At 42.6% G+C, this 12,887-nt stretch overlaps 1 protein-coding gene across 3 annotated transcripts in view; it reads left to right on the top strand.

Moving 5' to 3' along the window:
* The window catches only part of LOC106740772 (otoferlin-like), a 42,538-nt gene that overhangs the window by 12,906 nt on the left and 16,745 nt on the right, over nt 1-12,887 (top strand). For all 3 annotated transcript variants that reach the window (XM_014612146.1, XM_014612145.1, XM_014612144.1), the window contains exons 3-8: nt 2,745-2,933; nt 5,245-5,516; nt 9,058-9,322; nt 10,942-11,118; nt 12,221-12,283; nt 12,641-12,725. In XM_014612146.1, coding sequence (XP_014467632.1) covers nt 2,745-2,933; nt 5,245-5,516; nt 9,058-9,322; nt 10,942-11,118; nt 12,221-12,283; nt 12,641-12,725 — 1,051 coding nt within the window. The remainder of the gene's footprint in view (nt 1-2,744; nt 2,934-5,244; nt 5,517-9,057; nt 9,323-10,941; nt 11,119-12,220; nt 12,284-12,640; nt 12,726-12,887) is intronic.

Below are 12,887 nucleotides of genomic sequence, written 5' to 3'. Positions count from 1 at the left end.
TCTGACAATTCTGCCCGGAGGGGACAACGTATCGTTTCTCGTAAAACGAGGCGGCGCGATTCGGGAAATAAACACTCGCAATATCCTGATCGACCGCACAGGGCAGTAACGAGATGTAACTAATAAATAAACGCACGAGAACTTTGCATAAACGGCCCAGTTCACGCGTGCCCGTAAACTCGAGAGGCCGTGGCTTTATAACGCTTTTAGCATAATGAAGAACTTCGGCTCGCAACTGCGAGATCGCCGAGTTCTCGGGCGCAATACAGGCGAATTGAAATTAATTGCGCCAGCATTCGAAGGTTCAATTTCTCCGCCGTTGGGGATTAACTTCAAAAGTTTTGGCGTTTCTCTCGCGGGGTGAATAGACGTCAATGACTGTGCGGTCTCAGAATCCAATTTGGAAGACTTCGAGTCATCTTGTCCGTCACGTGGACAGACGCGTTAACCGAATGGGGATGCTTTTTCCTACGAGAAGGCGGACAAATTTCAATGGATGCGGACGAAAATTTAATTCTGGTGAAATTGAATCGAATGAAGTGGAATCGGATTCTTTGAAAACAAAAATTGATGTGGAATTTTTCAAATCCCACGCTCCGTCCTTCTGTATTTTTCCAACCGCGGCGTAACTAAATGCCGAGCGTGGAATAGAAAGAACTGCGCTTTTATTTCGTGGAAATTCAATTCCCCTGTCAAGAGATCGAAAGGATGACAATGAAAAGGTTCTCAGAAGGGAGAGCGAATGACGAATTTATAAAACCATTCTTGGAAACGTAAGATATTCATAACTTGATCGATTCTATTCAACTTCTGTTGATTCATTTTAATTCATCCATTTGTCGCATATGGCAAAAAGAAGGGGACAAAGAGGGAAACAGAGAAAGATAATAGAGACGAAACCAAAACACCCGAGCTGGGTGTAACTTTATTAAAAACCTCGACAAAACGACTCTCTCCTGCGGTTTGTCCAACATATCTAAATAATAGAACGTTCTTTATCTGGCTTCGTATAGAATGTTGTCGGTATCGGTTCCTCCTCAAGCGTATCGCGTCGTTCTTTCTCGTGGATATTCGTGCTCACGATTTATTGATCTTCCGATTTTATTTATACACGCGTCCCGTGCGTCATTTTATTTTTCATGCATATTTTATGCGTGCGTGCAAACATCTGGACGTATGCGAGCCCGCGCCACAGTGATTCGAATCGGCTCGTTTGTGACAGCGCGATTTTGATCCGCACGGAAGCCGAAGAAACGGCGGCTCCTTTCTCCGACATGCCGATTGCGAAAGAACTTTCTGTTCAAACCGAGCGAATTGGAGGAAATGCGGGTAATATGGAATATCACGATTTCTAGTCTGTTAAGGGGATTCTGGAGTGACGGTCGAACTTTGACGGAGAAGAAGCCTTTATTAAGTGAAATAAAAATGTCGGTAAATTCTTGACATTTTAAATGTGATGTGGAGCAAACATGTTTAAATGAGCATCCCGACGAGAATATCCGCATGCAATCGACGTGGAACTCATGTAAGGAAGTCGATTCTACGTCAATTCCACGGATGTTCTCATGGGGATGCGAAAGGATGTAGGAAAGTGCGATAAAACGAATGAATGATATAAGAAAGAGAGAGAGAGAGAGAGAGTTATACACCACTATTGCTCTACTTACCATCCTGCATTTACATTACGCACGTGCAGATACGTAAAGTACGATGGAGCACCACTATACGTTCTTATTAAATTTTCACTCTTAGTTTTGTTGATACATCGTTGTTCTTTAGGTTACTCCAAAGTGCAGGATATAAGGTTCCATCAGATAAGTTTTAAAATTTTTATTTAATAATCAATCTACAGGGTGACGCAAAAAAATATTACCTCACTAATATAGTTTGTTATAAACATTGAAAGCAACATTGTACAATATTTAATGAACACTTTATAAACAATCAAAGTGTGGTAACATCTTTTTGCGATACCCTATATTTTACAAATTCTTAATCGCCTTTTGTTACATGTAAAACAAAGATATAGCTTTAATGTAGTCTATTATGCAAGTATCATATGATAACATATTTCCATTGTGTACGATAAAAATAGAAAAGTAGTAATATATTACCCGCCATTTTTATAAGTATTGCATATCATATTCTATTATTTCTTTCTTTCAGGATGTCATAGAATGTAGGTGACGTCGTTAAAAGAAATAAACAACGGGATGAAACCAATATGATGTTACATACACTTATATGAAATTATAACATTATTATGACAGAAAATATAAAAATATAAGTTTATAATACATTATAATATAAATATATATACAATCATTATTATATAGACTATTCGATCATACGCAATAATTACTATCACGTCTGGAATATCTTCAAGAAATAAAGATATTCTATCAACGATTAGATGATGATGAAAAAAGTTTTCATTCACAAAGAAGGTGTTCGATATCATTGATACCAATGCAATTTCTGTTGGATAAATTTTCCTCTCTCTCGTGCCCTCATATTTCAAAGATATTCAAAGATATCAAGGTGATCATAGTTATTGCCTCACACTGCACTTATCGAACATCACGGGAGGAAAGTCCGGCGAAGGAAAGCAAAAGTTACTGTCCCGTTACATGACGGTATCTTCTGAGCCACCTGTTAGTTTTCTCGCTGAGCGCCGAGCTCTAAAGTCGGGCGATGCTCCTCCGGGAGGCGCGTCCTAAATAATTCATTCTCTCGTATTTCAGAGCTTCACGTGGAATCTAGGAAGGCCGGTGGACGAGGCGGAGGTGCTGCAATTGGCAGTCGTGTCGCGCGGGGTCCTGAGAAATGAAAAAGTCGTGGCGAAGTACGGCCTGGTGTTGCAGACGGTAGTGCGGGAGGGACGGATCTTGGTATCGGACTCTCTGGTCGATCTCAATAACAAACCGCTTCCGGTACGTTTCGATATCGGATCGAACGGTTGAATACATAATCGCCCTACTTTGTATTCCGAATAACGCGTCTCACCCTCCGACGATCCTCTACGATCTCCTGCAAAGTGCAGAATGCGAGGTTCTCTTTAACGCTTTTGTAATAGCGCGGTTCATCTCTCTCTCTCTCTCTCTCTCTCTTTCTCTTTTTTTCATTTTCCTGGCTCGTAGGCGGAATTAATTTTCACTTTTACTCACTTTTATTTATATATTTACCCATGTAACAATTTGGTCAGTTTTTATTTATACTGGCCCTTATGGTGCCCAACTATATTGAGGAAGGTACGCTTTTAAGAGCCGTTTGTATGTTGTTCGAGATAATTTTAAACTAACAACGGGGAAATAAAATTTTACAACAGTGTAACAATATAAAGTCTACAATCATACTCTGCGGGACGCAGATAAAAGGTAATATTTAATATTAAAAAATTTATGTCTGGGACATGGTTAGTTTGTAGTAATTAACTTCTAATTAGAGTTCCGTGTGCGTAGAAAATCCGAGGAGAACCGACACGCGCACAATATGCTAACAATTTTTTATCTCTCTTTTTCCGCCGTTAAATTAAAATTATCTTCACCAACATTCAGCGACAGGATTCTTAAAAGCGTATCTCTGTTTTAATATTGTGGAGTAAATCTTTTCCCCCGCGGGTAGTTTTGTTTGCTCCTGCCACCCGAAGAAATCGCCGAAGAAAAATTAGGAAATTAATAATTCCCCCCGTACATGCCGCGGGATATCCGACATCACCGGCAGATTTGCGTTGTAAATAAAGAAACACGAGCTTCATGAATATGTGCGTTACCGTCCGTCGTCGGTTAATTTCGACAATTTTACGCGTCTTGTCAAATTCAACCGCTTTGTTTCCGTTCCCTCCCACTTGCTCTCCCCGACGATTTCGCAACCGTCGGAAACGCGAGAGAGCAAAACCGTGCTGTTGCGACGTGTATTGCATCCGTCACGTCACTCGGTTGAAAATTTCCGCGGAAGAGCGCCTTTTTTGCGAGAGAACGCGGTATCGTTGACAACTGTTCCCTGAGCTTGCTTTTATCGCGAGGTATTTCAAATATTTAAAGTAGTCCGTAGAATGCTAAATTTCCAATGGCGATATTAAAAGAGCTTTACATAAATTTAATATTTATTGAAAAAACATACTACCCTTTAACTTGATTTAACGAAGTAAAAAAAGTTAACTTTGAGCAAGATAAATGTATACGTACATTATTACAAACACGGGGATGTTATTTATTTTTTGTTTTCTTAATGCTTTTAATTAATGCTTTTTTTTAATTAATGCTTTTAATTAATGCTTTTTTTGTATGTCGGTTGAACTAACAGAGGTGCGTACATAAATGCGCGTTACGCGCGTAATTATTCGCGAAGTCGTCCACGTGGAAACGAAACCTCGGCGTCGTCGTCGTCGTCGCGAGGACGTCCGCAGGTGAAACGTGCAGCTAACGAAATCAGTGTGCAATCCTGTGCGAATACGCCAAGTGTTCTTACTTTTTACGCCAAGTATTATTACTTCCTACAAGTCAAACAAAATATATTGAACTTCTGCGCGATCCTTGGAACTCCGAGCGCACCGTGTCGACCTTGCGATTATGCATACGCAGAGCGAACGGAAGATACACGACGGGAAAAACTCGCTAGTTTATCTTTCTTAATCTTAATCTTTCCTCGTGGCGTTTAGATTGTCGCGAATGAAACCGACGTCTCTCGAAGTCGCGGTTGAACGATGCGAAGGCAAATCAGTTTTTCTCTCCTCGTTTTTCTCCACCAGACGAGACATACCTTCGCGCGGCATCATGCTCCGACGCGTCGCATAAACATCGAAACTTCGACTACGTGAAACCGTAAAGGCTGGCACACCAAGATGAGACAGTTAACTTCGTATCTTTTATTATGTTTCCCCGCACTCCCTCTCGGTCCGTCTCAGAAAACAAGAAAGCACTGCGCGTACATCTCTCGTCATTTCTCGCCGAGACGGTTTGAACGTGTAACGCTCTCCATTTTTCCCGAGACCGCCCGTTCTACGGCAGGTATGCCGAAAATTGTTGGACATTTTTCTCGGAGTGCTACGTGCATTTCCCGGCAGATAATCGCACATTGTATCGGAACGTTACACTTTGCCGGCTGTCGTCGCTATAGTCACGCGAGGAACGAAATTCGCTCACGATACTTTGCGCGTCGATTGTTCGGACGCCCATATCCAACGATCGATCCCTCTAATGTGCCCCTACGTGACTATGTGTGTGTGCGTGTATGTGTATGCAGGCGGTGGTGTGCTTCGAAATTCGATACAATCCACCGGACGAAGGTTGCAGTTCCTACGCGGCCACGGAAATAATGGAGGACGAACAGCAGATGCTGATCGACATCGAGCAGAATATCGCGAATCTCGAAAGGAGCCTCGAACAGGCGAGCAGCGGAGTTACCAGCGGCAAGAGAAGGGGATCTTGGCACACCCCCGAGAAAACGTCGAAAAGAGGCTTCCTGCCGAGGGGCACGTCCCTGGCGACCGGCGAGAAGTCGCCCGATCGGAAACGGTGAGTACACAGTCATCGCGAGTTCTCGTTTGCATTTAATTGACTTGTATTAATTGAATAACGACAGTAATAATGGTAACGATAACATCCAGCTTGGTGTTCAGAAATATACGAGAAAAAACAGCTCGTAAGATGGAAATACCAAGGTAAGGTAAAAATATTTGGACAGGTACACAGAAAAAAAGTTTTAATCTTAAATCAAGAATAGATATTCTTATATGTATGCAAAAATATTCTCATTTTCTTAGAAGATTTTTATTCTTTATTTGATTGAATTTGTACTGATGCAAATATTACTTGCACTTCTTCAGTTCAAGACTAAAAATCTTCTAAAAATATTCTATAATATTCTTGTTCATGAGGATATCTTCCGTTAATTTGAAATCCTTTCTATGTGCCCAACCACGTTCTTGTTGTTTTCGCCTTTAAATACAAATATTTAATCTTTAAGTATAAAATATTTGTACATATTAAATATATTTATAATATTTTCCATATTCAAAATTTGAATATTCATATTGAAAAGCCAAAACAACAGGAATGTTCGGAATTGGGTACGTATCCAGGCATTGATACTTTTACCTTAATTAATTAATTAATTGTCTCGTTAAATTCGCACGAAATTACCATCGTAGCTGTTTAATAATTACGTTTATTACGGGCAACGTATTCGTATATGGTAAAAACATCAACATCATTGTGAAATATTTACATCAACTCCTACGCTAAAGTTCCATGGGAAGGGATGAGAAAAAGGGGGAGAAGGGGGAGGGGGGAGTACGCCGCTGTGGGCCAACGCGATTTACGGCGGGCCGTAATTATGTATCACATTGTTAGCTCCGTTTAAAGCACCAAACGATATTGAATTACTGAGAAATAACGTTACGGTTAAAGTAGGCGAGATCACGAACCACGTTCGTGTTTTTATTTACTTAAATGCAGACAGAACGTAGCAAGCGTTATTAAGAAAATTGGTCTCTTCCAAACGCGATGCAATAATCGTAACCTAATATTTGCCTAGCCGTGCCGTTAAAAGCCGCTACTTTTTATCCTCCTTCGCCGATCGACACTGAATGCAATTGAAAACGCGTTTCGAGCACGCTCGCTCGCGCGCGGAATCAACGAGACGGTAAACGAGCGGAAAATATTACTGAGCCACGTCTATTTTTTACTCCATTCAAGCCCTTGCTCGCGCATCGGCCACTCCGGTACGCTAATATACGGCGTTTTACATGACGTCATTAGTGCGTGTCGTTATTACGTGGCTGCTGCCGCAGTCGCGTCATCGGAACATGAAGCGACCGCTTAAAATAAGGATGCTAGAAGAGCGTCTGGCGAGATCGGTGATGCGTTAAAGTTCATTATCGCGTTCACCGCTCACAGGTGAACCTTGTCGCAAAGGTCAGAACAAGAGGCTGCGGTAAAGGAAGGTGAGGAAAAGTCTCGACGCGGATCCGACCAAAATACACACACACCCACACACATACATCCGGGGCGTGTTATTTTTGCGAAAGCCGGTGCGACGGTACAGAAGACTCCATTAACTTTAAAATAATAGGATGTGTCTCCGAGACATGGATATTTTTTATGAACCCCCTTCTCTCCTATGTTTTTCAGCCCGCTGTACCTAATATTTCCAATTTATCTTATATTTTGAAAACATTTCTAACGTATGTCACATTAAACCGTCTTATGATGCGAAGACGTCCAAGGGACGTATTATATGCAGTCCTATAACGAGCAGGAAGCAGGAGAAAGGAAAATTTGACATACGCCTCACGCGTGCCCACCCCGCGTTTTTCCACCCTGAGGCGCCCTCGCTCTTTGCCCCGGCCCTTCGTCGAGAATTTGTCGTAGAATTTCGTCGAGCTCGTGGCAATCGATCTCGGCCTCACCCGATAACTCGCCGTCATTCTCCTACCGCTTCCCAGAATGAAGAAGATACGTGACTTAGTAGCGTATAAGCCGCTGGCTATTATTAGAGCGTTATCCCGGCGCGTCGACGGACACAAGAAGGAAGCTGCTTTTTATACCTCGCGAGAGCGCGGCTCCTCCGGCGGGTATTAAATGCTCCAGGGAGCGCCACGGTAATTCCTCCTGTTTCCTTCTTCTCGACGAGGACGCAGCCCCCGAGAACGTAATTCGTGGTCGTCCATATGTGTGCACGTAACACATTTCCGTTGGCAAAACCACCGCCCACGGCTTCCACCCGCCGTAATCGATGAGAAATCGGGGGCGGAATAGAACGGACAGGACGTATATCCTCCCCGCAACGTCCCAGGCTTCATTATTAATTTCGTCCCAGCTTATGGGCCCAAATTTCGATCGGCGTTTTCGCCGGCGGCTCATCACGGCGGGATCACCGCCGCTGCTTTCGACCTTTTAGGATTTCGCTCTTTCTCAAGTATCTAATATTGCGTGACCTTAATATGTGGGAGACGTTTTCATCAATTTTTCACTTTCTATAACATTGAATATACTTACTTCTTTTTTTTTTTGGCGTACAGCGCAACTAATAAAGTTATTATCATTAAAATAAAACGCTCAAAACCAATAAAGAGAGTTCATATAAATTTCATATAAATTTACCCTATTGTTTTTTTAGCCCCCGTGTCCATCCCTCAGCAGTGTTTCCCATGCATTAAGTTAAACTCTGCATATGTTTGATAGTTTTTAACGAGTATAAACGTAATTTTAAATAATAATAAATTTCAAATATATTTAAACGTTTTTCTACGTTCTTCTTTCCAGCTCGGTTTGCTCGCTAACATATAACGACGAAACATTAAAAGCGTTTTTGTCTCCGCGCACTTTTTCTCGGACTTGTCAAAATAATCGCTTCTCTATAAAAACAGTACCGATATTACATCTTTACGTGGAAAGCGTTCAATTCAAATTGCATTTCTAAGTATTTTAATCCGCTGATGCATGCGCTCACCGTTACAAGCGGGATTTAAGTGAGCAGGGAGAACGACGCGATCGCCAACGACGTGTGCAACGGCGAGAGACTCGCCGAACTGATACGAACGTGACGCGCCAGCAAGCGGCTTTTGCGCGCAACTATAACCTGAGAAGGATACACGTACTAAAGCGAACAGTTTGAAACAAAGTCTCGTATCTCTCGGAAACTACGCGCAACAAGGAAACATTAATGATGATAATAATAATAATAGCATCTAATCTCCGATACAGCAGAAGAGGGACGATTTTCAAAATGCCCGACGTAGAATTGCTTACTTCTACCTTCTTCTTCTTTCCCTCCGATAAATTGGTCGAAACGGTAAACGATCGTCGTTGAAATTTAAAGAGGCTGCAAATGAGACTTGAGACTAGAAAGGGATCTCGGGCTGTGCGGAAACATCGTGCGGAATTACGCTTCGCGATCGATACTGCTGAGCGCGATAACCGGTTTTTACGAGAGCATCTCGCCGCTCGTAATCTTGGAAGACCGTTCGTCATGTAATACGGCAGAAATTACTTTTCGTAAGAGGAAACTTTCGCTCGCCGATAACAGCCGATCCCTTTACGGCGTGCCCCGCAGAAGCACCACCCTGAGAAGCATGCGATCGTTCCTGAAATTGGGGAAGCAGAGACCGCCGCGGGCACGCTCCTGCGACAGCTCGAACTCGGAGACGAAGGAACTCCTCGACAGACGGGACTCCAGCTGCCCGACTTCGAACGAGCCGTCGCGAACGAATTCCATGACTTCTCTCGAAACGAACGCGTCCGATAACGACAGCCAGCTGAGCGGCAACCACGACCAGGAGGAGACGTCTCTCACGCCGGCCAAGAGACCAAAGCCCAAGGTTAATATCTCATTTATGACGATTTATTATGATGAATAATTCACATTATTACGTTAGAAAAACCTCGCCCGTTTATTCACCGACCATGATCGGCAGGGCGTCGGGAAAGATCTCATATCGCGGGGACGTGTATTAAGCGTTAACGAGAGTGCATAAACATCGAACGCGTTTAATGCGCTTCTCGGTGACGGCCCGCGACGCGGCCTCCGCAAGTGCGGGGGGTCGTCTATGAATGAAGAGATTAAAGTTAAACGGCGTTGCGGGGAGGAGAGAAGTCGGAAGGGGGAAGGGTAAATAGCGGAGGTTAAGCATAATTTTTACGCGTCACCGTGCCACTTTTTACGACGGCGCTCTATTCTGCAGCTCGTAAAAGCATTCAGCGGTAACTACGCGGAGCGAGGTATTCCCGTCTCGGCAAATATCGCGACGCTCGTGGCTCGATGTTACATCGATTACTCGTCCTTTGACATTGCGCGCGTTTGCGCGACAGGTAACGCCGCGAGTTGTTTGTCAAAAGCCAAAGGCCCTGGACTTTCCTCCTCGTCGAGCGTGCTCTCCTTCCACGTCCTCCTTCGTGAAACATTCGTTCGAACACATTTCGCATTCAATGAAGTTAATGGCGCGTCCAATCACTATTCATGACACCCGTGCGATAATCTGTTGCGACAGCAGCCGAGGTGACAATATACAGAGCGAGGCAATGGCTATTAGTGTACACAGAGTATCTTGGAAAATTACAAATGTTTTATCAACGTTTAGAAGAAGGTGGAAAAAAGTTAACATTTACAGAAAGTGCTCGGAGTGATGGCCATTATTATCAACGCGATGTTTGCCGGACAAATACTTCTCTCCTGCTGTCGTATTTCAAAAATATTCAAAATGGTAATTGCCATTGTCTCACCTTTTCAGTAGAAGCACAAGTGTCTATTATATTTTTATGTATCGAATAAGGGTATAATGAAAGATCAATATTTGCACCGTGTCATTTCGGCTTCTGCCGATTATTACGCAAGTCCGTCAGCGTAGCGGTTAGCAGTTGTTAATTGACAAGCAATTGATTAATTGACAAGCTCCTAATTTCATGGGAAAAGTGTATATAGTCAATTACAATATTGTGGTAATATTTTTATCTTAATAAGTTTTGAAACGCATCCCCAACTCAGTTTAAATGGTAGCTTTTAGATGAAAGCTATTTGAATTTGTTTCATTAGCATACTAAATTCCGAGTCAGGAAACAGACGAGACCGCAAAATATCATATGAGTCGCGTATAGGTTGTTTTAAACGGAATTTTGGCGAATGAAAAGTTACGTCGTTGTACTGCGAAAAAAAAACGAGCTCTCTCATTGGACCATCGATTGCGTTCCAAGTTGGATACATGTTATGGGTTCGTTCGATATTGATTACGATCGGAATCAGTTAATCTCGAGATTTTCTCCTGTATTTTAGAGAATAATTAAAGGATTCCAATCGGAATCAATACCGGATGAGTCCGTAACACGTGCCCTGAATAAAAAGGAAAATTGCTCAAACCGTTTCGAAATTTTCCGTGCGAACTGTCTTGGAAATAAGCGCGGGATGGCCGCGCTGCAAACGGCACGTGTTTCTCTCGCTTTGCAGACCGGCGACACCGGCCAGAGCGCCCTGAAGGCGCAAGATTACCAGGTGTGCGTTACCATCATCGAAGCGAGGCAGCTCGCCGGGCTCAATATGGATCCGGTGGTGTGCGTGCAGGTCGGCGATCAGCGCAAATACACCAGCGTCAAGGAATCCACCAATTGTCCGTACTACAATGAAGTAAGATGTCGAGGATGCCTCGCTCGCGCACGCCAAGCGCGCGTTTGCAAGCGCAATTTAATTAATTCGATGAGCTCGAATATTGGAATTAACATTGTCGATCTAAATCGAGAAGTTCTCCCATATCCGGGTATCTATCCTCGCGGCTATTACTCGGGTGCTAAAAGTCAGTAATGGTCGAAAACGAGTGATATCCGAGTATTTCCGAATATCCAATCGCCGATAAGTGCGCATTTACTTCGAAATTGCAAAAACGATATGAATATTAATCGTTTAATTACAAGTGGCGCACGTGAGAGTTTCAGATTTGTTTGCCTTTTACAATCATATGTGAAGTTTCAACCACGCCAACAATATTACGTGAATAATAAATGGAATGTTTAATTTAATTGGATAATACTCAAATAATTTTTGCTGATTGATTTTTGAATTATTCCAGAAATTATAACCAAGCGATCGTGCACTCGAGAAACATTCGAAATAATCATAACGCGTATCTAGAAATTCTGAGAGGATGTATAGAATGTTTTTTTTTTTATTACAAAAGGTGTTGGTAAAGGTGTTACACGTTGGTATGCGGAAATGTTTTGCGTTTTACACGTTGGTGCATGGAAGCATTGCATAATTTCACCCGAATATTAGCCGAAAAGCCAAAAAAGTCAACCTAATTTCATTGGATATTATTCGCGCGTTATTAAGATATTTTATTTATTATTTGCATTATTTAATATTCATTATTTATATCATTTGTTATTCACGTAATACATATAATTACTCGTTATTTGCATTTATTTATTATTCACATGTCCGTAATTATTTATTATTTGTGTTATTCGTTTCTCGTTATTTATTTATTTACGCACGTCCGTGTGCGCGCGTGTATGTAAACTCTCATTTCATTATATTATTTCATTAAAAAGGTTGTCACGCTTTTATTTAAGTAAATATCGTTATTTGATGACTTCTGAAAGAAAATATTATATATTTATGGATGGCCCTTTGCGAATATATTTGTACACGTGTGCCTGCTCCTTTCCTTTCTCTTCATTCATTGCGCAAATATTCGCCCGGCCGATTCACGCTCTCATTCGTATCGTTCCAGTATTTCGTCTTCGATTTCCACATGCCGCCCGTCATGCTCTTCGACAAGATCATCACGCTTTCGGTAAGTTCCTCCGCAAATAGAGCGATTTTCGCGGCGATCTTCAAGCTCCGCGCGCAGCGGCAGGAGTCAATTTGTCCGTCGACGTGTATCTTAATGTATATTCGTGATACAATTATTGCTCGCGCGATAATTACGCCCCGTTGCGCCATTGTCGGGCCGCGATTACATTCGACGGACACAGTTACATGAGTATCGGGAATCGATTGCCGAGGGAGGGACTTGCGGGTAAGGGCGTTTAAATTCCGCCGGGAGTTACGCTCGCTGACAACTCGGGCGCTTGACGTTCGAGATGAAAATTACAAGCGACGGAAAGATGGAAGATCGCTTAAACAGCACGTCTTTTGGTGTAATACGCAGGTGCAGCAATCGCGGAATCTCTTGCGCGCTAATCTAACGCTGGGCATCTTTAAGTTAGACATCGCGACGGTATGGGCACAACCAGGTACAGGTTTCACACCGTCCATATGGACCGGAGACGGTTCTAATGCCCGGTGCATACTTAAGAATTTTATTCCTCAACTCGACCCAGGGAAAGAAAATATGCGCTCGCGTCTATTTGATATGCAAATTGCAAAACACGTCTTTTGTAAATACCATGTCCATT

Source organism: Dinoponera quadriceps, unplaced genomic scaffold (assembly GCF_001313825.1).
Source record: "Dinoponera quadriceps isolate SergipeBrazil2010 unplaced genomic scaffold, ASM131382v1 scaffold453, whole genome shotgun sequence".
NCBI classification, from domain to species: domain Eukaryota; kingdom Metazoa; phylum Arthropoda; class Insecta; order Hymenoptera; family Formicidae; genus Dinoponera; species Dinoponera quadriceps.
The sequence above is the reverse complement of the archived record's forward strand: the minus strand, read 5'-3'. Positions and strand labels throughout refer to the sequence as shown.